This window comes from Lynx rufus, unplaced genomic scaffold (assembly GCF_022079265.1).
Source record: "Lynx rufus isolate CCGP_SWC_20201006 ecotype Redwood Valley unplaced genomic scaffold, mLynRuf1.p SCAF_17, whole genome shotgun sequence".
Classification (NCBI taxonomy): Eukaryota; Metazoa; Chordata; class Mammalia; order Carnivora; family Felidae; genus Lynx; species Lynx rufus.
Window position 1 is genome coordinate 37962092 of NW_025814831.1, and position 27841 is coordinate 37989932.

A 27841-nucleotide genomic window follows, 5' to 3' on the forward strand; every position below is an offset into this window, starting at 1 on the left:
GGCTTCCAATGTGCAGAAACTGAAGACCACCTGGGTAGAGTCCTATGTTTTATGTTTCTAATCATCAAACACTATAACGATCCATTTAGGGCCATTTTAAGAATCAATGCAACTCTGTCCTCTGTCTGAGACTTTATGACATAAACGGATTCATTTGCAGAGACCACAGAATCTCATTAATCAAGCTGATGTTAGGGCTACTCTATAAATGTGGTGTATGCAAAATTTGTTGAAACAACAAATTAGGTAGAAGTTGATCAGAAATACAGATCACATTTGTTGCACTGACTAAGTGGATTCATACTTTTTTATTTGACCTTTGGATTCAGAAGCTACAGAATGTATCTGGTCACCCAGTTTAAAACTAGAGAGTATTCACTTTCTGGGCACTCATTATAATAGGACAAGATTACAGAGGAAATTATACAACTCTTAAATATAGTCTAAAAATCATCATACCCATAGAAAAGCCACATTAACATGGCATGAATCCATGATTATTTCTAAAGCAAGGGATTCAACATCTATTATTCTTAGATGATCACACTCAGTTGAGACACTTTTGCCTTTGAGACACCTTGTATGAGGCTTTTGCTTTAGAGTTTTACCTGCTAAAATGAAAGGGGAAACTTGGAACAAGGACCCTTGACCCAGCTACCTGTGGCCTAGACTTTGCTTCTGAGTCACCACTTGGCCCTCCCAACCCTGCACATCACAGCATGTTCACGTCCTACATGGCCTGCTCATGCACCTGTCCTGACCCACTTCTTTGTCCCTGTGGTCTGTCTAGTCCCTGGGTCATGGCCCTCTCTGTTGGGCTGTCTTGGCCTTTGTTTTCCCAATGGGCTTTGCAACCACCTTTACATCCTGCAGGGCCCGGGTCAGGATCTCTGCCAGGTTGTTTCCAGACATGTTGATGTTTTCGAGCTGTTGGTACTTTGCTTCCTGCTGCCCCAGCCTTGCTGCAGCTTCGGTGTGAGCACTGTTATGGGCCTTCCAGAGCTGCAACAGACTCTGGGCCTTCTGCAACTGCTCTGCAATGTCTTGGTTTACCTGGGTCCACCTGTCAGAACAACATGAACAAAAGGGCCCTCATACCATCCTTCCCTTTGCAGCAAAAGCACACTGCACACATTCTACCGGTAAGTCAAGAGCAGATGGGTTGTTAAGGCACAAATGCCTTTTTTAACTAATGTATCACCATTATATAAATAAAAACAGCAGTCCAAATTAAGATATTTAGTTGACTTTATAATTATCAACAAAAACTACCAAATTTGTGATTGGCATGATCTATTGTATTATGAATGTCTGTTAGGCAAAGGTAGAGAAATTGATGAAAACTTCTTCACATGGGAGGGGTTTATATGGGGGGGGTCTTTAAATGAGCCTTATTTAAATTGAGTTTATGCCAAGTTTATTTTCTAATGATAAAAGCAACATGTTCCTTATATAACAGTGGAAATAAAGGAAATTGTTTTTATTCCATATACAGACTGAATAACCTCTCTTTCCCATGTGACTTAAAAATTTCCCATTATTAATAAAAAAATGAGTCTAATTTTATTTGTTAAGTCAGTCTAATTTTAAATGGCTGTACACAACAGGCTTTAAGTGGTCTGTTTTTTAATTACCAAATTCAAGTTTAGTATGGGTATTGAAACAATTTTTAATTTGTGCTTTCAAATCTAATGCTCAGATACAACTTTGTTCCAAAGACCTTTTCCCACATGTCAAGATATTGGTCTTAAACTACATTTCTGAAAGAATCAATTTGGTCAAAGAACAAGAATGTGTAAACATTTTTAAGGTTATAGCTATATATACGGTCAAACTAGCTTTCTGGAAGCACTATAATATTTACATTTTACCTGAAACACATAAGAATGCTTGTTTCCTGATAGCCTTGACTCTGCTAAATAGATGGAAAAGGTGAAAAATGGCACAGTGGCTTTATTTTTATGCACTTCAAAATCTTACCAGAACAATGTTTTCCCTAAACAGTATTTTCCCCAATTATAATAGAACGTGCACTCATCATGAAAGAAAACAAAATCCCACCAACCACATATGTTTAAATCTATCTATCCCTATATCTGTACCTACATTATACCTCACCTTCCTACCTACCTCCTTGCCTACCTATCTATAAAGAGAAGGTTATGAAAAAACAAAAAACAAAAACACCCCCTGACATCTCATTGATCTACAGATAACTACTGTTAGCATCTTGGTGCTGTCTTCTTCAACCTTTTTCAACAAGCCTTCTGATACATTCTTGTGGCAACAATTGAACGTATATGTGTAGCAGCGACAATTGAATCCCTTCAACAGCAAACTGCACCGCCATGTTTTGAGGGTGGGCCCAATACTGTAAGTGCCATCACAGACATGTCTATGCTCCTCCTTACTCCCCCTCCTTCCCTTCTTCCAATAAGGACTGGGTCATGAGCTGAGGATGTCACCGCAGCGTATGTAAATTTGATGCCTCTTGTTCACAACTCTTGTCCAAAGTGGATTTACCAGAGAGGCTGAATCTACATGGAGGAAGGGTGGAGGACACTGAGGGTAGCTTAATCTCTTCATCGCTGGCTTAAAAATCAAATTCTCTTCAAGCTGAATTTCATATCCCATTCAGCAAAATTAAAGGCTTGCAATTAACCAGGGCCACCCTCCTTAGGAGCTTTCCACCATAAGCAGTTCATCAAAGAATTCCTTCCAATCTCACAAATCACGTCCCCTCAAGAGGGATAATAACATCCCCTTTCTTCCATCTTAGGTTGCCAGTGAAACACATTGTCCTTCTGAGTACCCTGTACTCTGTCTCAGCCTGGGAGTTTGGTATCCGTGAGGATCGCACTGGGCAGTTGGTCTATACCCTCTGAAAGCGGCTACCCTGGCTACGAGGGAAGTAATTGCCTTCAGAAAATCAAGTCTTACGTAAACGAGATGCTTCAAAGCAAAAGAACCACAGTAGCACAAAACCAGATTATCTCAGATGCCTAAGCTTCACAAAGCTGACGTCGCTTTGCAACTCCAGTGGCGCAATCAGCCCACGGTACTTGTACAAAGCTGATGTCACTTCATTCACCACGTGTCATTGAGATAAGGAAATCTATCTCCTCTGTTATCCCATCTGTATCTTAAAGCATACCTGGCATGAGTATTTTGGCATTTCTCTTCGATTATTTCAGCAACCGAGGGGCAGCGATCTTTGAGTTTTCGAATCACCTCCTGCAGTTTCTCCCAGCTTGCTTCACTGCTCTCAGCTTCATCTTGAAGAGACTGAGAAGAACAGAGCAGGAACATTCACTTCAGAATGGCCTGGCCACATCCAAGGGAGGCAGCTGCTTTTCAGCACGTCTGCTACATCACAATAATATTAACGCTCAGAACTTAATAGGACTGGGGAAAATTACTAGAAATGTGAAGAGGAAACCCACTGAGGAGGCATCCTTTCATCTGAGGCTACAACATTAAAAAGTATGCTAACACGGGGAGCCTGGGTGGCTCAGTCGGTTAAGCGCCTGACCCTTGATTTCGGCTCAGGTCATGATCTCATGGTTTGCGAGTTTGAGCCTCGCACTGGGCGCTGCGCTGACAGCACGGGGTCTGCTTGGGATTCGCTGTCTCCCCTCTCTCTGCCTCTACCCCCCTCACACTCTCTCTGTCTCCAAATAAATAAACTTAAAAAAAAAAAAAAAAAACATGCCAACACACACTCCCCCAAAGACCAAACTTTTAAACTGTGAGATAATATGGACATGAATAATAGAGAAAAATCCAATGTAAACTTTGGAGCCGCTCATCTGGCTCATTTTGGAATTCCATGTCCTCCTTTTGATGCTGCTATTTAAGACGCTGTTTTGCGCTTCTCTGTGGACAGCACAAAGGCAGCTGTGTCCATTTCCGCACCTGCCTCCACCGGAGGTCTTCTGCCAACCAGGCAGCACCGTGTCACGATCTGCTGAATTTACCTGGAGGTTCTGCACCTGGCATCCTAAGGCCTCTAATGACAAAAGCCCAGGCTTGCTGTGCTCCATGCAGTACCAGAATCGGATTGTCATCGTCGCCACCTCATCATACAGGCTTTCGTAAATCTTCCACTCCTGCAAAACAGACTGCGTGGAGGTCTTGAGCTCGTTGACCTATATGAAAAGTGCAAAGATATTTAGAAACTCATTGAGAAGAGGCTCCCTCATCATTTTGTTCCCTTCTAAGGATTCTACCATGGTATCTAATCTAGGCATTTCAGCTTGTGAGTACGGGGGAAGTGGCTCCTGGGTGGCTTGATCTCGGCTCAGGTCCTGATCTCAGGGTTTGTGAGTTCGAGCCGTCTATCAGCATAGAGCCTGCTTGGGATTCTGTCTCTCCCTTTCTCTGCCCCTCCCCCCACTCACTCTCTCTTGGTCTCTCTCTCTCAAAATAAATAAACTTAAAAAAGAGAGGGTACTGGGAGAGCTTCAGTGATTAACTGAGGTGGGAAGAGTAGTCAATAAACAAAAAAGATCAGAGAAGACTGAGTTTTAAAACAGGTGAATGAAAACGAGATCTGAAGCCAGAAGGACCAGCAGGGACAGAGTTCAGCCTACCGGGAGACAGCCGAGGGAGGGAATAATGGATGAGGAACAGAATCTGTGAGTACATATTTCAGCAACACCTAATTAGCTTTCTGATCATGGGCAAGTTATTGAACCCTTGCGTCGATTTCCCTACTCACAAAACAGATACAGTAAATAGAAACATAAACAAAATAGTGTCTGTGGAAATATTCTGCAAACTGTAAAGCACTGTAATTGTCAAATTACTGTTACTGGCACCCGAGTCCGCATAAATTGGAGAGGAATGTGCTCGGTCAAAATGATGAGCAAGTAAAAGTAGGAGGAAATGAGATGATCTCAGATACAATTGCGAATATGTAAGCATGTATATTTTTATATGTTGCATAAAGAACATTTACAACTCAACAGTAAAAAGACAAATAACCAAAGGATTAAATTGGGCAAAGGATTAGATATCTACTAAAGAACATCCACAGTCCTTAGAGAAACATAAATCTATACGACAATGAGATGCCATTTCACATCCACTAAGATGTCTATAAATCCAAGTTGGGTAATAATCAGTGTTGGCAAGACTGTGGAAAAACTGGAACGTTCATATATTGCTGGTAGAAACATAAAACTGTACAGCCTCTGTAGAAAACGGTTTGGCAGTTCCACGAAAAGTTAAGTATAGAGTTACCATATGACCCACTAATTCCACTCTTAGGTATATACCCCAGAGAAATGGAAGCATATGTTCATATAAAAATCTGTACACAAATGTTCATAGCAGCATGATTCATAATAGCTTAAAAGTGGAAACAATCCTGGGGCGCCTGGGTGGCTCAGTCAGTTAAGCATCTGACTTCAGCTCAGGGCATGATCTCGCAGTTCATGAGTTCGAGCCTTGCCTCGGGCTCTGCGCTGATAGCTGGAGTCTTTTGGATTCTGTGTCTCCCTCTCTCTCTGCCTCTCCTCTGCTCATTCTCATTCTCATTCTCTCTCTCCCTCCCTCAAAAATAGGTAAAACATTAAAAAATTTTTTTAAGTGGAAACAACCCCAATGTCCATCAACGAATAAACTGTGGAATACTACTCATCCATAAAGTTCTGCAACATACTATAATATTGATGTTGGAAACATGCTAAAACAGACAGATAAGACCACATGTCATATAATTCCACGTGTATGAAGTGTCCAGAACAGCATATACATAAGAGATAGCAAGTAGATTAGTGTTTCCAGGGATGAAAGGTAGGGAAGAATGAAAAGTGATTAATGGGCGTTTCTTTTTGAGTTGACAAAAATGTCCCGGAATTAGAGAGTAGCGATGGTTGTGTATCTCTGTGAATATACTAAAAACCATTGGGTTATACACTCAAAAGGTAAGTTTATGGTATCATCTCAATTTAAAATAAGGATCTGAGTATAAATGGAGTGTGATCAGTATGTTGGCCCAGCTTTATTTATGATGTGATGTCAAGTTTTGGATGTAACTGTACAGGCCTGTATTCAGGTCCTCTGTTCTCTGCTTAACATCTACAGGGAGCTGCCTCAAACCCTGCCCCAAACAGAGATGGATCAAAAACAACCTGGGATGCCAAAACGTCAGTCTCACACTGGCAACCGCGTAGCCCATATGTCTTTATATGGGCTGAATGGCTCAGAAAAACAATCCACCATCAAGAAAGAATAAAAGACAGTAAGGGAAAAAAGGAGGCAGGACGGGAACTCCTTATAGATGTGCCTTTTATTTTTTTTCTTTTATTTTTTATATTTTGTTTATTTTTGAGAGAGAGAGAGAATGCAAGCAGGGGAGGGGCAGAGAGAGGGGGAGACACAGAATCCGAAGCAGGCTCCAGGCTTGAAGCCATCAGCACAGAGCCCAACACGGGGCTCGAACCCATGAACTGTGAGATCATGACCTGAGCTGAAGTCGGACGCTCAACTGACTAAGCCACCCAGGCGCCTCTAGATGTACCTTTTGGAAGCTTGGGGCCTATCTGGGTGGCAGGGATGATCCTGACACACAGATGCCTATAGGCACATGGCTGCATAAGGCATTGTCATGGTCCAAGGACTTCATGGCTCCCACATACAAAGTTGGTGCAACTTCTGGTGCACTTAAGGGCAACCCTTTGAATATTACAGCTTCAGGGAAAAGAAATGGCACATGTGGTTTGGGGGAAAGGATAAGAAAACCATTAAGCAAAACTCACTACGCTAGAAACAAGGAACATTTTCAGAATGTTAAAAGTACAATCAGCCAGTAGGGCAGCACTGAGTGCCATATAGGCATTGCTACAAAGGTAGAAAGACGTAGGCATTATCATCCCTATTTCATAGACCAGGAAATTGAGGTTTAACGAGGTTAAGCACCTGCCCTAGGACGGAGATACAAAATGGGGCTGCTAAGATTTTTCTTTAGGCAGAGACTTAAAGCCCTTGTTTTTATTTTTTATTTTTTTGGTTTTTTTTGTTTTGTTTTTGTTTTGTTTTTAAGCCCTTGTTTTTAAAGACAAGGCTCTACTAACTCTGGAGAACTTATGGAAGGATGACGTAAGTTTTGTGTTTTCTACATTAAAAAAAAAAAAGCTTTGGAGCACCTGGCTGGCTTAGTCGGTACAACATGTGACTCTCATCTTGGGGTCATGAGTTGGAGCCCCAAGTTGGGGCTAGAGATAACTTTAAAAAATAAAAAAATAAGTAGGTTTATTGAGATATAACTCACAGTCCATACAATTCACCTATTTAAAGTCAAGTCACCAAAATCAGTGTTAGGACATTTGCATCACCATGAAAAGAAACCCCATACCCACTAGCAGTCACTCCTCATTCTTCTCTAACCCTTTCTCAGCCAAAGTCTACCTTTCGTCTTTAAAGAATTTGCCTATTAAGGACATTTCATATAAATGGAATCATGCAACATGTGGTTCTTTGGCAACTGCCTTCTTTCACTTAGCGTGATGTTTTCAAGACCATCAGTGTTGTAGCAAGTATCAGTACCTCATTCTTTCTTATGGCTGAATAATATCCCGTTGCACGGAAATACTATCTATCTATCTATCTATCTATCTATCTATCTATCTATCTATCTATCTATCTGAGTAGGCTCCACACCAGCGTGGTGCCCAATACAGGGCTTGAACTCACAACCCTGAGTTCGAGACCGGAGCTGAGACCAAGAGTTGGACTCTCAAGAGACTGAGCCACACAGGCACCCCTTGATATACCATTTACCTATCCATTTATAAACCGAGGGATGTTGGGATTGTTTCTACTTTTTGGCTATTATGAATCACCCTGCTGTGAACATTATTGTGTAAGTTTTTGGTGTGGACACATGTTCTCCTTTCTCTTGGGTACTTACGAGTAAAGTTGTTGAGTCCTAAGATAACTCTATGTTTAAATATTTTAGGACTTGCCACACTCTTTTCCAAAGCAGCTGCTCCATTTTGCATTCGCTGGCAGTGTATGTATGAGAGTTTCGAGGTCTCCATATCCTTGCTAACATTTGTTATTTTCTGCCTTATTATCATCACTACGGAGGTGGGTATGGAGTATTTCATTGAAGTTTTGAATTATATTTCCTTTATTAATGATACTGGGCATCTTTTCATGTACTTATTGACCATTCATACCTTCTTTAGAGAAATATCTATTCAGATCACTTGCTCATGTTTTCCCTTTGGTTATGTCCTTTATATACTGTAGACACAAGCCCCTAAGTATGTAAATATTTTCGTCCATTCTGTGGTTTGTCATTTTACTTTGTTGATGATGTCCTTTGAAACACAAAAGTGTTTAGTGTTGATGAAATCCAGTTTTTTCTTGTGCTTTTGTTGTCATATCTAAGAAACTATTGCCTAATCCAGTCAGGAAGATTTCTGCCTCTGTTTTCTTCTAAGAGTTCTGTAGTTTTAGCGTTTACATCTTTGATCCATTTAATTTTTATATACGGTGTGAAGGTGGGGTCTAACTTCATTCTTTTGAATGTGGACATACAGCTGTTCTAGTACCGGTTTTGGAGAAGACTATCCCCCCCGCCTCCCACCCTGGATTTGTCTTGGCATCCTAGTCTAAAAATTAGTTGATTATAATGTGAGGGTTTATTTCTGGACTCTTAATTCTATTCCATTTATCTAGATGTCTATCTTTTACATTAGTACTATCTGCATGTTTTTACTTGCATTATCTCAATCTTCTCTATTCCAACATTTTTATCATAATTCACTGTGTGGTGGGGTGCTTGGGTGGCTCAGTTGGTTGAGGGTCCAACTTCAGCTCAGGTCATGATCTCATGGTTTGTGAGTTCGAGCCCCTGATTGGGCTCTCTGCTGTCAGCGCCGATCTCGTTTCAGATCCTCTGTCCCCCCTCTCTCTGCACCTCCTTCACTTACACTCTCTCAAAAAATAAATAAACATTAAAAAAAATCACTGTGTGTTGTGATTATCTATTCAAGTGTGTTTTCTCTGGTGGTCTGCGAGCCCTTTGACGGTAGGATCCATTTATTTTCTCGTTTATCTTTGTACTGTTGGCAGTGAACATAGTGACTCACAGAAGATATGTTCAACAAATGACTCACACAAGATATGGTAAGCTCATCTCTATCTTCCTGCCCGAGTTCTGGGGGAGAAATGAGGCCGAGGGTCACCAATGAATTTCATTTATACAGGTTATTCCCCATTCCCTCTTGGAACAAATAGTCAAAAGTAGATTTTAGCAGATGACAAATAATCCACAATAAGGACTTCTGGGAAATATGGACACGCCTACAATTGGCTAGTATTTAGTTTTCTCCCTCCATTTGTGAGGAGCCAACAAGGTTGCAGTATGCAGAGATGCCTGCCTTTTCTCTTTTGGTGCTCTACTCCTGGAAGGGGTAAAGGCAGACTTTAACATGTCTTTCCTAAGCTGACCAGACATCTTCCACACTCCTCCTCTTTATTTTCTCTTCACCACATACTGTGTTCTCCTCACCTCTGGAATTCTCCATATGCTGACCATGCTTCTAGCTTAATAGAGGTTACAAGAGACGGGATCATTCCCTGCCCAAGGCACCTCCCTGGATGTGCTTTCTCATAGCTGCCCCTGTATATCTGCCCAGGAAACAGTGCCAGATGCTCTGTTGGGGTGGGGGGTGGAGACATTTTTGTCTGTGAGTACGTTAGACAAAACAAAGATAACCAAGTGGATTTCTAGCTTGCCAATGGTGTTGGAATTGGTGGCTACACCTCCATCCGGTGCCAAAAAAAAAAAGGGGGGGGGGATTTGAAATGCCTTTCTCTATTTCACTTCAGTATTTCTCTAAGCAACTCTTCAGTTTTTGATATGGAATGAGTTTCCGTGACTAAACACATCAACAAAAAGATGAAAGAAGGCTATATGAGGAGAAATAGTGTACTTCAAATGAAATGAGTTCTAGTACCTGGCCGATAACACTGCTTCTCTTTTGAAATAACCCATCAATTCTGGATGCTGTGTCTTCTAACAATGGCATGGTCCCACTCTCCGAAGTCAGGTAACATTGTCTCAACTCATCAAGGGCCTTGGATTTGCTTGCCAGTTGATTTTCTATATCCTGGAAGGGCAAGAGGAAAAAGTTTGTATATGCACAATGTTACGGAACAATAAGGTGTAAGTAAGAGACAGGAGTTTGGCCTTTTCGAGTAAAAATGGCATTACAATATGTAATTAAATAACATCACATCAAAGACATTTTAATAATACATTTGATTCCATTTTTGCACTATTACAGTATGAATTTTTATGATAAGTTTAATTATTACATGTATCTAGATTTAAAAAATTTAATATGTATTTTTGATAGAGAGACAGAGCGCAAGCAGGGGAGGCGCACAGAGAGAAGGAGACACACAATCCGAAGCAGGCGCCAGGTCCTGTGCTGTCAGCACAGAGCCCGACGCGGGGCTCGAACCCACAAACCACGAGATCATGACCCGAGCCAGAGTCGGACGCTCAACCGACTGAGCCACCCAGGCACCCCTAGATTTTAGAATAGTCTAGGTAATAAGTCCTCATCATCATGGTACAGTAGAACGAGTCCAGGAGATCTAGTCCCCATGCCATGTCTGTCCCATACTGGCTGTCTCACCTGACATTAAGTCATCAAACCTCCAAGCCTGTATTTTCTCATCTGGAAACTAGCAATGATAGCCCAGGCCGTGGACAGTTTAGAACTCAAGTGAAACCAGGGTGGCCTGTGGGGGGCGGCATGGCACGGACCTGTGGAGCGTAGGCTTCCCGTGAAGGTTACGTTGAATCTAAGGCTGCTGTAAGAATTCTAAATGGAATGGCTAGTGGGTAGTTAGAAGCAGGATATGACCACTTGCACAGATCTCTTATAATGGTGTTGCTGCTCACATCTCATGTCCAGGGTGATTAACCTTCTCAGGACAACTGGGGTGTGACCTGACCTTCCCACCCCAGCAGGGAGGAGCCTGTGTCCTCACGCAGTAGGTCCAGAAGCAGCATACGTCTGCAGCTACAAGGGCAGCTGAAGTGTCTTCAATAGGCAGTGACACAATCAGGGCAGTACTTACGGAGGATTAATGTATGTGTGGGTGAGACTAAGTGACCTGGCAAATGACAACTGAACAAAAGGGGGCCAGGCCAATATCCTTAAGCTCAACTGTGATTTAGACTGTAGTTCCAAGGGATAACCGGTCCTTTCAGAACATATTACACAGAAGGTAAAAGACAATCATTTTCCTCTGAAGACGCAGAATGAAATACTAAAACTAATGGAAACCTTAGAGTAATTGCATAAGTACTGGGTGAATTAATAAAAAACTGGGAAACATGAAATAAAAATTCCCTTTGAGCATTTTCTTTGAGGAGCCACATTCAAGTCTTAGGAACAATAACTGAAGATACCTTCTTCTGCTTCTCACACACAAAAAATTGCATCTTGTAATTTTGTAAAACCCATGGATGATTATTATCTCCTTTGCATAATGAAGTAAGTACCTGGGGGTCTGGAGGGGTCCCTTGAAAGCGCAGCCACTTGCCCTCCTCCTTGGGGCCGAAGCGGTGACGGAACAGCCTGGCCACGCCGTGTGGACAGGTGCCGTGTGCCTTCTCACCTGACAATCCAGAAGCATCCTGTGCACGGAGATCACACTTCCAGGTTTTTGTAAAGTTTTCAGTCTCTCCTCTTGCGCCTCCATCCAGTTGTTCAAAATCTGTATTTTGTTCTCAGTCTCGGTGATACTTTCCAAAAGTTGTTCTAAATGTTGTATCTTTAAGGTATAAGTAAGAAAATAAAAATTTCTCACTTTAAACCAGATGCTTTAAAATGTAAATGCATGATGGTTATTTTTAACAAAATAATTTTGCTTCTTCAACAAAATAATTTTGCTTCTTCGCAGATTCATCATACTTAGCACAAGATTTCCCAATAACTTTTGGAATAAAGATTCATATTAGGAAATATGAATTCAGTGTTTGAAAGCTAACCTGCTAAGCAAACTGGCTGTTTTGGAGTTTCATTAACACCTGTACAAATAAAATCATGTTGCTAACATCCAATAACATGTTGAATAACATTCAACTCCAATTCAATGCAATTTTTCATTGCATTATCGATTGATATACTTAAAACTTAAGAAAACTTTCTTTCCCTAGACTTTCTTCATTAGAGTCATTTAAAAATTAAATCAATATCAAACATATCACAAATAATTTATCAACTTAATAAAATAATGACCTTTTTTTATTAAAAAATTTTTAAACATTTCTTCATTTTTGAGAGACAGAGACAGATTGCAAGTGAGGGGAGGGGCAGAGGGAGGGAGACACAGAATCCAAAGCAGGCTCCAGGCTCCGAGCTGTCAGCACAGAGCCTGGTGTGGGGCTCAAACCCACAAACTGTGAGATCATACCCTGTGCCAAAGTCAGATGCTTAACCAACTGAGCCACCCAGGCGCCCCAATAATAACTGTTTTTAATGTCTGAAATTCTTGTCATTTCCAATGCTCACAATTTTTATTAGGTTATAATGACTGTATATGTAAAGTTTTTTTGAAAATTTGAAAGGCTGCCCAATCTTTTAAACGAATGGACACAGTATAATTCGATTAATTATTCCTCGGTAGGTGGAAATTTAGGCATTTTACATTTTTCACCAGTATAAATAATATGGAACACTTTATGTGCATATTTTTCCTTTTCTGAAGGGCTATGTACTTAAGATAAACGTGAGAGGAGACGCTGCTGAATTAGGAAACAAGATGATTATTCTAGTTCTTGAAATTTTCTGAATGCTTTCTAAAAGGGGATATAAGCCATGATCTGCATATGAATGTGATAGCTTTGGGCTCTTAGCTCTATCTTACTAAATTTTTCAAATTTAATAAATATATAATGTTACATAATGTTTATTCTGAATGCCTGATAACTGAAGTTGTAATCTTCTCACGTTGGTTTGCTAATTATACATTTTTTCTTTGGTGAACTGTCTGTTCGCGTTCTTTGTCCATTCCTGCACTTGAACCTTAATTGTCTAAATCCATTTGTATGCATTCTCTACACATAAAGAAATCAATCAGTTGTTAACCTCAATTATATATAAATATTAAATATGTCTCTAAGAATAAGTTTTCTTAATATTTTCAGAGTCATGGAATGAAAATCTACCAAAAGACCACATCCATTTTCCTGCCTTTTCATAATCTTTTCACAGCTGTAATAGCTTTGCCACTCTTGAACATTTACTTTCACAGAAAATGTCAAAATCCCCGACCATTTAGTAGTCTCACATAATACTTGGTATCTTCTCAAATAAAATTCCTCCTCTTCACTGGCCTAACTCAATTTCCCACTAGGAAGTCTCAAAGAAATGATAACTCTTTCTTCCTCTCTTGTACGCACCGATTGGAGAATGCCAGAATGTAGGCTTTACAAAAGGGTCATAACTGAGAGAATTGTTAGTCTTAACCGTAAATTAACCATAGGAATAGCTTTTCACGTTTTTCAGAAAGTGGCATTTTGCAAAGGCCAAAATCATACAAACTGTGACACACGAGCACACCTTTCTATTCAGTGTTCCATGCATCCGGTGCCATTGGCGGTTCATCTCTCCCAGGTGTTCTGCAAACTCTGTTCTCTCATAGCGCTTACTTTCTACATCACAGGTGCTTAACTGAAGTAAGGACTGGTTAACAAAGTCCACTATCCATTGTTTATAGTCCATCTCCATTCTGAACTCCTAAAACAAACAAACAAAATTAAACTACCAAAGCCTGAACGGAAGTAGGTTGAACCGGATCCCGCCACGCTAGGGAGCCCCAAGCTCCCATTAGTTAAAGGGGCACCTGTCTAGAGTTGTAGTCCATCCTCTCCCCCCCCCCCACCCCCAATCCCACCAAATGTCTGCTTTGAGTAGAGAGTCTTTTGGAGAATTCCACAACCCCACGAACAGAGACTCGTCGCTTTCAAGCAGGCTGAAAAGTCAAAGGCAGCATCGCGTATCATGGCTGCATCATCTCAACCAAAATCAGGACCCAGGGACTGACAAAGGGTTCCCGTGAGCAGCTTCCTGAGAGCCACACTGGAATTCAGAGCCCCCCTGCAGGCTCACGGAAATGAGAGGATGGGAAGTCTCAAGTTAAGACTCCCCCAGAAAACCCAGGACATAGGGACCCTGGGTGGCTCAGTCAGTTAAGCGGCCGACTTCGGCTCAGGTCATGATCTCGCGGTCCGTGAGTTCGAGCCCCGCGTCGGGCTCTGTGCTGACAGCTCAGAGCCTGAAGCCCGTTTCAGATTCTGTGTCGCCCTCTCTCTGCCCCTCCCCTGTTCATGCTCTGTCTCTCCCTGTCTCAAAAATAAATAAAACGTAAAAAAAAAAAAAAAAAAGAAAGAAAACCCAGGACATTAAGGAACTTTGCCAGCTTAGGTAGCTTCTCTGTTCCGTAGCAAGCCTAAAAACACCCAGGGCCAAGCATGTTTCTGTCAAGTCGGATACTTATTAAGCTTATCCTCGTAAGTCCTAACACCCCTCTGGAGGCATCAGGGGAAAAACTATGTGGTATATGCTAGGTTACAAGAGCGTAGAAGAATACATGCATGTGGACCCTCCAAAGATTCTACTACTCCCCGAAGTTAGGATGTGCTAGTATATAAAAGTAAAATCCTTGCTAACATCATGCCTCGTGACCAAAGTATTTGTCCTCTGCCTACCAGAAGCTACATCCATCAGCCTGTGAGGTCTTTGAAAGCAAAGACCAGAGACTTCATTGATCTCCTGAGTTCCTAGTGGTGAACACATTACCTGGTACACAATAAACGTTTGTGTGTGGCTTATTAAGTGTGAGTTAAATCTATCTGAAGTCAAATATCACAGAGAAGGCCACATTTATATGTATTTGTAGAAAGGTATCAACTTTTCCTTATGCATTCTCTGACGCAAAGGACATTGACTTAACACCTGTTGGATGCCAGGTCCTGGGCTAGGTGTGCTGTTTCAGGGAGGTGAAAGATTGGCCCTGCTCTCAAGAAGGAGACAGGCAAGTAAGCAAATAATTATCACACCCTGGAGACGCCTAATCCTAGAAAGTGAACTCGACTGGCTGGGAGAGTCAGGAGTAGATTTCCAAATCAGGAGATACTTGAGGAGAGTTTTGAAAGATGAACTAAGAGCATTTCTACGGCCACAAGTGGGGCACCAGAATTCCAGGTTGATGGTGTAGCATGTACAAAAGCAGAAGCTGGGGCGCCTGGGTGGCTCAGTTGGTTAAGCCTCCGACTTCGGCTCAGGTCATGATCTCACGGTTCGTGAGTTCGAGCCCTGTGTCGGGCTCTGTGCTGACAGCTCAGAGCCTGGAACCTGTTTCAGATTCTGTGTCTCCCTCTCTCTCTCTCTCTGACCCTCCCCCATTCATGCTCTGTCTCTCTCTGTCTCAAAAATAAATAAATGTTAAAAAAAAAAAAATTTTCAAAAGGAGAAGCCGGAAGAACACCAGATGCAGCGGGTTCATTCGGGTCAGGCAGAGTCCAGGATCTATATCGGGGAACGAAAAGATGAGGCTGGAGAAGTAAAGAGGGGCCAGGGCAAGTTAAAAGCTTGGATTCTGTCCTGTGGTGATAGGAGCTCTCAAAGGAAACGAGGCAGAATAGAAAAAGTATACTAACGTCTGTCTAGAATCATCCAATATCCCATTCCCCATGCCTAGAATCAGTTCTTCTAAAGCACACCACACTGGTCTCTTTGGTATTTCCCTTCCGACTGACTTGCCTTCTTAGTTAACGAGCAAGCTTGTGGCTCTTTTCGTATAATTACCTTGTACTTCTGAAGAAGGTTTTTAACTTGAGATGCGGAACTCAGAGAATGCTCACAGTCTTCATCTGCGGTCTGATGTTCCACATCGTTCATCCAGCTAATCATTTCTGTGATTGCTTTACGAGATGGCAATTTCTCCATCTGGAGCTGCAAGGACAAAATGATTTCCATTTAATTACCTGCAGTTGACAAAATGAATCGGGGCATCACTAAAGACGGTATCTGGTTTGATAAAAGGTCTTGCTACATAATTATGCAGGTTGCTCACAAAAACAAACCCGGCATTCAAGCTTAGAATAAATGACCCCAAAACAATGACGATGACCTTCACATAAAGGAACACAGTGATGCAGATAAACTGGGAAATAAAGTAATTAAGCCTGATTTCTCCGGTAAGAAAGATCCCACTGGAGGAGAGTCCAGTAATTAAGACCCATATTCAGTGGTGCCAGAGGAAAATAGATAGTGTCAATGAAAATTATTGAGTCAGAGAAATAATTTTAAAGGAGTTGTGAGCTAACAAGTGAATGCTAATTTAAATGCTGCCTCTTTAAATACCTACCTGGTGAAGTTTTTCTTGAATATCTGGAAGCTGAGTTATGAGCGTTGTCCATTTCTGTTCAAACTGCGCTAAAGAAGCTCTCAGGGTAGCTGTATCGGCTTCTTTCAGGTGAAGAAGCTGATTCCCAGTACTTATAACCGCGGTCTTCAAGGAGGACTTGTCATCTAGTTCCTTTGAAAACTCCTAGAGGAAACAGCGTGAAAATTTAGAAACGTTAAAAATTTGCAAACAGCAAAGAATAACTAAGAGTCAGAATAACTGGTTAGAGTCCCAAACTAAGTACATGAACTCAATTCAAACTGCTAATGCTTGCGTGTGTATCTATAGGTGTGTATGTGTGTGCTCACGAGTGAGTGTGTGCACGCGTGCATGCGCACACCCACACCCACACTTTTCCTACTGTCAGGCACTGTTCCAGGCATTAGGTAAATAGTGGGGAACAAAAGAGAAGGAATTCCTGACCCTTGAGTGGCTTATAATCTAATGGATTAATATTTTTTTTAAAAAAGACCAATCAGGGGCACTTGGGTGGCTCAGTGGGTTAAGCATCTGACCTTGGCTCAGGTCATGATCTCCTGGTTTATGAGTTTGAGCCCCATGACAGGCTCTGGGCTCACAGCTCAGAGCGTGGAGCCAGCTTCAGATTCTGTGTCTCCCTCTCTCTCTGCCCCTCCCCTACTTACACTCCTTCTCACTCTCTCTCTCTCAAAAATAAATAAATATTTTAAAAAATTTTAAAAAAAGCAAGTAATAAAAAAGACCTATCATTTCAACGTTAAGAGAAACAGAACACAAAGTTCCTATTAAATGAACTAAATGCAACTGATTTTTAACTAAAATATTTGAAACCTTTCCTTTGTATTTGTGGGGGTTTTCAAACATATTTTAAAAAAAAATTTTTTTTTGGGGCGCCTGGGTGGCGCAGTCGGTTAAGCGTCCGACTTCAGCCAGGTCACGATCTCGCGGTCCGGGAGTTCGAGCCCCGCGTCGGGCTCTGGGCTGATGGCTCAGAGCCTGGAGCCTGTTTCCGATTCTGTGTCTCCCTCTCTCTCTGCCCCTCCCCCGTTCATGCTCTGTCTCTCTCTGTCCCAAAAATAAATAAAACGTTGAAAAAAAAAAATTTTTAAAAAAAAAAAAAATAAATAAAAATAAAAAAAAAAAAAAAATTTTTTTTTTAACGTTTATTTATTTTTGAGACAGAGAGAGACACAGCATGAACGGGGGAGGGGCAGAGAGAGAGGGAGACACAGAATCGGAAGCAGGCTCCAGGCTCTGAGCCATCAACCCAGAGCCCGACGCGGGACTTGAACTCACGGACTGCGAGATCGTGACCTGAGCTGAAGTCGGACGCTTAACCGACTGAGCCACCCAGGCGCCCCTCAAACATATTTTTATTTTTTTTTTTAATTTTTTTTTTTTTTTAATTTTTTTTTTTTTTCAACGTTTATTTATTTTTGGGACAGAGAGAGACAGAGCATGAACGGGGGAGGGGCAGAGAGAGAGGGAGACACAGAATCGGAAACAGGCTCCAGTCTCCGAGCCATCATCCCAGAGCCCGACGCGGGGCTCGAACTCACGGACCGCGAGATCGTGACCTGGTTGAAGTCGGACGCTTAACCGACTGCGCCACCCAGGCGCCCCTCAAACATATTTTTAAATAATTACATTTTAATACCAAAGTGGGTGATCATTGCTATAAGAAAAATAGACAAGAAAAGAATACGGGAAAGGAATTTACATTAGAAAGTTTTATAAAATTATATTACAAAAGTAATAGTTTCCTTTCTTCAAAAAAAAAAAAAAGCTCAAAACAATAGAACATTTTAGTAGAAATGTCAGTTCTGTATATGACAATTTAAAACCATGTATCTATTAACTTTAACATTTATGAATTAATAAGCCTGTTAAGTTTTGGGGGAAAAGCAGGAGAGTTATTTCCTGCATTTAAAAAGCATGCTTCATGTCAGAGAAAGTTTTACTTTTATATATATTTTATAGGTTCAAATAAAAATCTACTTTATCATTGTTTTATTTTATTTTTAAATATTTACTTTGAGAGGGAGAGAGAGAGAGCATGCACACAGGGGAGAGGCAAAGAGAGAGTAGAGAGAGAGAATCCCAAGCAGGTTCCACTGTCAGCACAGAGCCTGATGCAGGGCTTGAACTCACAAATCATGAGATCACCACTTGAGCTGAAATCAAGAGCTGGATGTTTAACTGACTAAGCCAGCCAGGTGTCCCTATCGTAAATATATAAATAACCGCTATAAACAAATAGCTCTAAGTTTGAAGAATGATATTACCCTAAATTTTATCCCTTATCCACAAATGATTATGGAGACTATCGCATTGACCCTGGTCATTTCCCCCTGATATTTATTTCTGGCAATAATTATCTGAGCATATTTTATCATAACTTACAAAAAAACTGTTTATGTTGCTTCTGATTGTATCCAAGTCCTGAGACACATTGAGGGATTGTTCTTTCCAGTAATTCAGAGTTTGCTGAGAAGATTCCAACCACTTGGTTAACTGATCTGAATCTCTGTTATAACTAACAGGAATGAAGTGAGAGAGAAAGAAAATTAGAAACTTACTCTATGGGTGATATGCATCGTTGGCAATTTTTTTCTCATTTTACTTTGTTTTCCTGTGTTGATCAGCTCTATTATTCAAAAAATCATGATGTTTTAAGAATTATACCCTGTTTTATCCCATGCCCCAAATCTGACACTCCTGGCATTTTGTAGGACTCTGTTATGACTATTCTAGAACAAATGAGCATTTTAAAGTCTAAAACATTTTCTTATTACAGCTACACAAAAATAAACCCATGGGTAAGGACAGCGATTATTTCTGTTCATTAAATGTTGTTGACAGATTTGTTTATAGTAAAAATATAACCAGCATTTGTATAAGTTGCATAACAGTAAACTTATTGGCTAGATTCCAACATATTTACAGGAAACGAAGGAAAATATTGAGCAGAATGCTACCCCTCTTGTAACTCTTAAACTTCTCTAAGACAGGTCCCTAAGAGGCACAGAGGAGGAGATTCAAACGTTCTGTGCTCTCTACCTTCCTCAAGGAGTTCAAGATTAGATCCACTAAACAAACAAAATTCTCTGAAGAACTCTGAAGGCTTTTTCAAACTATTCTGTGAGCTAAGATTATTATTTTTTAATTTAAACCCTTTTTAGAGAGTAGGAAAGAGCAACACCGTGGTATAAAGGTCACATGTACAATTTCATAACATACTTCTTACTTTTCACTGAACTGATTACACATCATCTTGAGTCTAGCAAACCAACCTCAGAGATCCTAGATTGCATCTGGCCCAGAAGAGGGACCCAAGTGCTTAAATTGTTGAAGACAAACCTTACAGTAGAGACACTGCAGGTAAAATCTGGTCGACTGCAGGATCCTCTGAGGTTTTTGTCCACCTGAAAATCTGACCTCAACCCATCCCTAAGAAAACATACCTGAGCAGATGCTTGAGAAGCGTTTGTAGTCTGTGCAGTTCATGGTCGATTTTTTTGTTTAGGGCCAACCACTGCTCTTCTAGTTTCGCAATCTGGCCCTCTAGTTCAGGACAGCTCACGGAGGCCACCAGCTCTCTGCCTTCATTCAGAGTCTGGTAAAGCCGGGCGTGCTTTTCATCAATGTTTCTTTTTATTTGCTACAAAAAGTCAAGTCACAGAATGAATTATTTAAAAATGAAGCCAGTCCATCTATTGACAAATACTTCAGTAGAGGCTACTGAAGAAACAAGAACACAGTCCTAACCCTCAAGACTCTTGCAGTCTGGCTGGAGAAACGTGATTCACGTTTTATTGATCACCTTTCATGATGAGACTGTCCAACTAATGCATTTCTACGGCACATTTCTTCAGTTCTATAGACTTACACATACCAACAGAAAACAAAATGTCATGGCTTTAGACTTGAGAATTCTCCGCCTACAAGTAAAAAACAAGCTGGCAGTCTATGGGGCACGTTCAACTTGTGGACAGGTTTTGTGTGACCTAAAGATTATTTTGAAAACCAGGATATTTTACATAGAAATCAGGATTTCCTGTGACTCGGAGAAAACCAGAAATCTAGCACCCTGGGTCTACACCTTGATGTGGCACAGATGGCCTGGAATTGGGCAGCCAGGCTTCCTTTAGAAGGGCTTGGTCTCTTTGACATTCTGCCACGACAGTCCCCACCACCTTCCGAACACAGAGCCAGTCAGCGTCCATATTTCTGTTCTCGTCTGGCCCCTGTTAGAACTTTACATTGCAAATAGGTTTGAAGGGGATGAGAAAACATTTATCATCCCTTAGACCCAAATAGTAGAAAAAAACTCATTTCTAGAGTCTTCTAAGTCTAAGGATTCAACAGGGAGAAAGGAAGAGGACTTCAGAAGAACAAATTAGTACATCACTAATCCAACTTCATGAAGAGAAAATCGTTAGAACAGCAATACAACGACCCCTTGAAGAGAACTCTGTCTAAAGGCAATTACCTTCCACCACTGGGTTCAGCTACTGACACTTATCCTGACAGCTACTGAAATTTAATCTTCAAAAATAAATTATAATCAAAATATAATTTTCCCAACTAACTTAAGCCTTTTAAAAATCACTAAAGAATTCTACTTCCAATGCCCTTTCCACTGCTCTCATTGTAATCCCCTCTTCTCATCTGAGTCGGCATGGGAAAATGTCCAACATCTGTTTAAAAAAAACCAAAAAACAGTTCTAGGGGCACCTGGGTGGCTCAGTCGGTTAAGCATCTGACTCTTGATTTCTGCTCAGGTCATGATCTCACAGTTGGTGGGTTGGAGCCCCGCGTCAGGCTCGGTGCTGACAGCTCAGAGCCTGGAGCCTGCTTCGGATGCTGTGTCTCCCTCTCTCTTTGCCCCTCCCCCACTGATGCTCTCTCTTTCAAAGATAAGTAAACATTAAAAAAAAAAGCTCTAATTTCCCAAGCCTTCAGTGCAAGACCAAGACACTTCATCTTTAGATTATCCCTGAGAATTTTTTTTTTAATGTTTTTTATTTATTTTTGAGACAGAGAGAGACAGAGCATGAGCAGCAGGTGGGGGGGGGGGCGGGCGGGCAGGGAGAGAGGGAGACACAGAATACAAAGCAGGCTCCAGGCTCTGAGCTGTCAGCACAGAGCCCGACGCGGGGCTCGAACTCACGGACTGCGAGATCATGACCTGAGCTGAAGTCGGACGCCCAACCAACTGAGCCACCCAGGCGCCCCTCCCTGATAAGTTTTAATTACCCCATTTTATACACAGGAGTCAGACTGCAATGGTCACTCAGCACATGAGGTGCCGAGCCAGCATTTAAATGAGGTTTGCTCAACTGCAGAGGCCACACAAATGCTATGTTCCGTGGCCCACAGATGTCCACCGATCAAAATACATGCAAATCTCTCCATGACGCAGAACACTGAGAATGACCTGAAGAAGTCCGTAAGTGAGATGGGCTTTACAAGGTATCTTTTTTTTTTTTTTTTTTGAGAGAGAGAGGGAGAGAAACCGTGTGTGTGTGTGTGTGTGTGTGTGTGTGTGTGTGTGGATGGGTGTGTGAGAGAGAGAGAGAGAGAGCCAGGAAGAGCGGCAGAGGGAGACAGAGAATCCCAAGGGGCTTGATCCCACGACCCTGGGATCATGACCTGGGCTGAAATCAAGAGTCAGATGCTTGACCGACTGAGCCACCCAGGTGCCCCATATATCTCTCTTTTAGTTTGACGAATTTATTTAAGAGTTTTAGAACAATTATTTCACTTTTTAAAAATCTCAAATTTAACAGATTCACAGGTTGCACTTTAAGGGACATGATCCCTTGTCCACCTGAGAGAGGTGGGCTAATACAAACAGTTCCTTAACATAATGAGGTTTAAAATGACGTTTTCAACTGCCTTCTCTTAGCTCTTTGGATGTACTTCTGCATCCCCAGGCTAACAAAGAATTAAGCAGCAGCTTCCCACCCCCAGAAGATTCAGATTTATCTTAGAGTTAAGCTCAATCGGACAAGATGGCAAAGAGATCAATTGTACCTTTCTAGGCATCTAGATAGCAGGACTACAGTGTCCGTGTCTTTGCAAAATGTTCCTTATAGGAGCTTAAATGCTACTGAGGAATGCCAGGGTCCTGCCAAGGATTTCATTTTCCATCCGGTCTATTCAGGCAACAAACCTACTCTTGGAGTTTCGAAGTTGGCATTTGATAACCACGCCCAGCATCACAACTGAGAGGCTGACAACACATTTGAAAGTTAAAACTAAATATTTCAAGTTTCTGTCGAGAAGACTTAAAACTCGTTTTCCCGTTGGTCATGATCTCAAGGCCACTTGAAAACTATTCTAGGGTTCTATCTTTTCTACGGCATCGAAGTTTGGGACACAGAGACTTGGATGATAACACTAAATGTTACAAAACATTTTGTTTGAAGTTTTTTTATAATGCTGGTGGCAGGTGACAGATTACCGCCTGTCTCAGAGGCTATGTCCAAACAGGGCTTCACCGAAGTAAGAAAACCACATATAGGTTTAGTGGCCCATGGTTTACAACGTTCTTTCTGTACTTTCGCTCATTTCCATACCTACTGACATCCACTTCCTGAGATGGGTAGGAGAACTAGCGTGATTCCCTACAGTATACAAAGAAACTGAGACTTAGAGACAAAAAGTTGACATGCTTGACAGGTGAGAGCCAGGACTTGTACCCAGCACCTCAACCCCAAGCCTCAAGTATAATGAAAGACTCAAAATCAAATCCACGGGTTCCCTGAATATCAGTCTAATAGTGCATGGTGTGAGGAACAACACTTCAAATTCAAAGTCGAGCAATTTAGTCAAAACAAAAGAAAACGCAAAGTGCTACGGACGCTGCCTCTGACGGATTCAATGGCGGCGCAAAATACCTGGTAAAATGAAATCCTTTCCACTAATCTTTCCTCTGTCTCTTCCACCAGACTCACAGAGGGCAACGTAGATACAAGAATTTCCAGATCCTTTTCAAGAGATGCATAGTTTTCATCAAATTCTTCCCATTTCTAGAGAATCAAGAACATAATATCAGTGGGAGCCCTTTTCTAGATTCGTTCCAGCCAATGACAAAATCGATCATACGAAATAAAAACGAACTGAGACCATATGAACTTCAAGCACAGATTCCAGGGGTTTCTGAGAGATATAACCTACTCTCGTAAGAACTCAGGGTCTGATGGAAAACAATTCCGTTGCCTTTGTGGAGAGGGTTTTGAAAAATCCAGTTGGCATTCGTGTTTTATGCTTGTCTCATCAAACTGAGTAAGGACCAAGATTAAGTGAGAGGGTTACACCTCTCAGCCTGCACCTCTGTGGAGACCTCAGAGTCGGAAGAGAGCTGTTCTCACACTTGGAAAGGAAGGGGCTAACTTTTAAAGCTTCTCTCAGCAGAGGCTCCGAGCAGGTTGCTTCTACCCTCTCTGCTCCAACCCCTAGCCCACTGAACATTACCCTGTGATGCTGCTAGAAGCAGAATTCCACTGTTGGAGGAATGTGGGCTTACACTTCATTAGGAGAGTACTATTTCCTTAGGCTGAGTCTTACCTTGTCCCAGTTCTATGTCTATAGAAGCCCACCACAAGGACCTCAGCACGCTAACAGAGCTGACTTACGGACACTAAATATTACCTGCTGGAAAAAGAACCACCTTATTGATTCTCTTATCTACCGAAGTAGTGGGTCACGTGGCTGTGAGGGGCACTCTTTGGGCTCAGGGGGGTCTCTTTTTTTAAATACCATGAAATATTACTAGAAATATCAATTTGACAAGCTAACCAGAAAATTGATTTCATTAGCCTAACATAACACGACCACATTACAAAGTTGAAGATTTCCTTGCTTTTGGGTTACTTCCTTTAAGTGCTAACATCCATGGTGTGTAAGAAGTTAAAGGTGAGAACTTTCAAACGGAGAAAGAACTTGATGCAAACTTAATTTTCTTCTTGGATTTAAGACTACCAGGAGTCCACTCCAGCAGCAGAACATCCGGACCTGCCCTCTTTGGGGAGCACAGTTTCTGAACCACCGTTTCATCCAAATGACCTCTTTCTGGATCTCAAAGTGTGCTTCCAATTTTGTTTATTTGCACACAAACCTAGAAGGTGGAAAGACATGCCATCCCCTCGTTCCCGCGTGCGGAATCTCAGCAACTATTTCATTCCGGGAGCAGCAGTCAGGGCTAGAACAGGCTTCCATCTCCTCAGTGTTAGTTCCCATTTAACTACTGCTTAATGGTAACTCGACACCTCTGGACACCAGCAGGTGGTGGTCCAAGGTCCAGAATTCCAGGGTTAAGCACAACATTTACATATCTCAAGTACCTGCAATAAACTTTGCAGCTTTATTCCACGTTGGTGTGACTTTTCTTCCAGTAATTTAATTTCTTGTATTTGTTCTGCCCAAAATGTGTCTTTCTTTTGCAGTAAAGAAGGAGGCATTCTGTTGGAGTATGTTTGGATCAACAGCATGTCAGCAACAAGCTTCTGGAAAAAAAGCTGTAAAATGGACAAGACTTGTTATTTATTTATTTCTACATCGTGAAACTTAAAAACTGAGTTACTTCAACTTTTTATACAGGTGTATTTACTTTTATTTATTTTTTTAATTTTTTAATTAAAAAACGTTTTTTTTTAATGTTTGTTTATTTTTGAGAGAGAGACAGAGTGTGAGCCGGGGAGGGGCAGAGAGAGAGGGAGACACAGAATCTGAAGCAGGCTCCAGGCTCTGAGCTGTCAGCACAGAGCCCAACGTGGGGCTCGAACCCACAAACTGTGAGATCATGACCTGAGCCGAAGTCGGACACTTAGCCCACTGAGCCACCCAGGCACCCCTAAATTTTTTTTCTAACATTTATTTATTTTCAAGAGACAGAGGGGCGCCTGGGTGGCGCAGTCGGTTAAGCGTCCGACTTCAGCCAGGTCACGATCTCGCGGTCCGTGAGTTCGAGCCCCGCGTCAGGCTCTGGGCTGATGGCTCAGAGCCTGGAGCCTGTTTCCGATTCTGTGTCTCCCTCTCTCTCTGCCCCTCCCCCGTTCATGCTCTGTCTCTCGCTGTCCCAAAAATAAATAAACGTTGAAAAAAAAAAAAAAAATTAAAAAAAAAAAAAAAAAAAAGAGACAGAGAGAGACAGAGTGTGAGTGGGGGAGGGGCAAAGAGAGAGGGAAATACAGAATCTGAAGCAGGCTCCAGGCTCTGATCTGTCAGCACAGAGCCCAACGCGGGGCTCAAACCCACCAACAGTGAGATCATGTCCTGAGCTGAGGTCAGATGCTTAACTGACTGAGCCACCCAGGCGCCCCAGGTGTATTTGCTTTTAAATCCCAAGACAAGGGGCGCCTGGGTGGCGCAGTCGGTTAAGCGTCCGACTTCAGCCAGGTCACGATCTCAAGGTCCATGAGTTCGAGCCCCGCGTCGGGCTCTGGGCTGATGGCTCAGAGCCTGGAGCCTGTTTCCGATTCTGTGTCTCCCTCTCTCTCTGCCCCTCCCCCGTTCATGCTCTGTCTCTCTCTGTCCCAAAAATAAATAAACGTTGAAAAAAAATTAAAAAAAAAAAAATCCCAAGACAGCCATGCAGAGTCACACATAAGAGGAAAGAAAAAGAAAATTGACTGTGTACCCATTAGTCTTTAACACTAATGGCATTTTAACAAGTCATAAAGAAAAATCCTCCTAAGTAACATTTTCCATAAAACAGTCCATGTTAAAGGGCAAACAGTGTTAGCCAATTTCAATTTCCAGTGAGATCTTCCTAAATCAGTTACTCTGAGTTTCTAATTTTTTTTTAAAATCTTTATTTATTTTTGAGAGAGAGACCACATGTAAGCAAGGGAGGAGCAGAGAGAGAGGGAGATACAGAACCCGAAGCTGGCTCCAGGCTCTGGGCTGTCAGCAGAGAGCCTGACATGGGGCTCGAACTCATGAACCATGAGATCACGACCTGAGCCGAAGCCGGACACTTAAAACCGACTGGCCACCCAGGCACCCCCAGTTACTCTAAGTTTTAAGAAACTTTACAAAAAGGTCGATACTGACATGGCCGATTAATTTCAAGACACTAAATTGGATGGATAGATGAGTGAGCCCAAGAAGCCCACACATGGAACAGCCAGAGGTTCCTACACTCTAGCTTGATTTTCTACTCAATAACATGGCCAAGTACAAGGAATCTGTTGACAGGGTCTGTTGGGATCCTGGTATGTAAAAGCTCCCAGAACAACACTTTAAGAACCTTTACACAGGAAGTCTTTAGCTTCACACGGTTCTCCTCCATTTGCATAGTCAGCTGCCCCTTCTAATTGTCTGGAGGAACTTCTTATGCGAATCCTTTCTCCTACTCCCTTGAAAAGGGTATGTAGAAGGTTTATAAAAGCATCCAGGACAAATCCTGACACACTGTAGATATCCATAATATTATTTTTTCCTTTCCCCCTCCATTCTTTATAGAATATTTACCTTCGGATTTCTTAGAACAAGGTCTCCTTATCACACGCCTAGAGTTCAGCTTGTTGGAGGCAGAAATGGTCTTTCCCATTTTTTTTTTTTGCATCAGTACTTAAATTACTACATGTCTTTAGGTGGTGATCATGAGGCTGTTGTGTAATAAAATGAATGGACAACTAAAAGATTTATTGTAGCATTACACTAGATACACATTTACATATCGAGGTATAGATATTTTTTTGGCCTCAGTTCTCAGGAAAGCCTTCCCTAATCTCCTGAATTCAATTTCCCCTCTTAAATGCTCTGAAAGCATGTGTCTCAATTTTAATTTTAAATTTGTTTGGAATGACTTGCTCATAAATGTCTCTCTTTCAATCAAAAGCTCCGTGAACATAAGGAACTATATCTGTTTTCCCTCACAATCACATCCTTAGAGGTCAGCGGAGTTCCTGATATCCAGTAAGCCGTCTAATTGATGTTGGTTCAAACAAAGAGTGAATGAATGAATGAATGAATGAACAATGTATATTTCACCAATGAATGAATGAATGAATGAACAATGTATATTTCACCAAGGAAGAAAATGGATGCTCTATGGTTAAGTCAGAAAGACTTAAAGTCTATGAAAAGGAAATCTGACCCACGCGTCTTACCTTGTGATTCTGTATTTGAGCCTGTAAGGCATCTTTACTTTTGGGTTGTTTTAAGTGGTCATGAGCAAGCTTTTCCTTTCCAATAGCCATTAGTTCCACCATGCCTTGCAATAAGGCATCTTGCTGGCTCTCAGTGATGAAAGGGCTGCTGAGTTCTGTGTACCGAGCTCTCAAGATTCCCCACATACTGTCAAGCACATCCTGAAAAGAAAGAACGTTTTCATCCAACCACGAAAATAATCCAGATGGAGAACAAAGCTAAACTCTCTTTGGAGAACAAACCTGAACTCTCT

General features: G+C 41.7%; 1 protein-coding gene and 1 non-coding gene across 2 annotated transcripts in view; both read right to left on the minus strand.

The window, feature by feature from the left end:
* SYNE2 (spectrin repeat containing nuclear envelope protein 2) overlaps positions 1-27841 on the minus strand; it is a 286324-nt gene that overhangs the window by 62055 nt on the left and 196428 nt on the right. Inside the window, exons 75-87 of the mRNA XM_047079535.1 lie at positions 27549-27749; positions 24777-24950; positions 23331-23462; positions 19890-20086; positions 18829-18961; positions 16408-16590; positions 15846-15992; positions 13599-13775; positions 11653-11808; positions 9975-10127; positions 3978-4148; positions 3155-3285; positions 859-1063 (exon numbers count right to left, since the gene is read on the minus strand). Of these exons, the coding sequence (XP_046935491.1) occupies positions 859-1063; positions 3155-3285; positions 3978-4148; positions 9975-10127; positions 11653-11808; positions 13599-13775; positions 15846-15992; positions 16408-16590; positions 18829-18961; positions 19890-20086; positions 23331-23462; positions 24777-24950; positions 27549-27749 (2160 nt within the window). The remainder of the gene's footprint in view (positions 1-858; positions 1064-3154; positions 3286-3977; positions 4149-9974; positions 10128-11652; positions 11809-13598; positions 13776-15845; positions 15993-16407; positions 16591-18828; positions 18962-19889; positions 20087-23330; positions 23463-24776; positions 24951-27548; positions 27750-27841) is intronic.
* Positions 10464-10548, minus strand: TRNAQ-CUG (transfer RNA glutamine (anticodon CUG)). Its single transcript has one exon. It is a non-coding gene; the product is annotated as a tRNA-Gln (tRNA).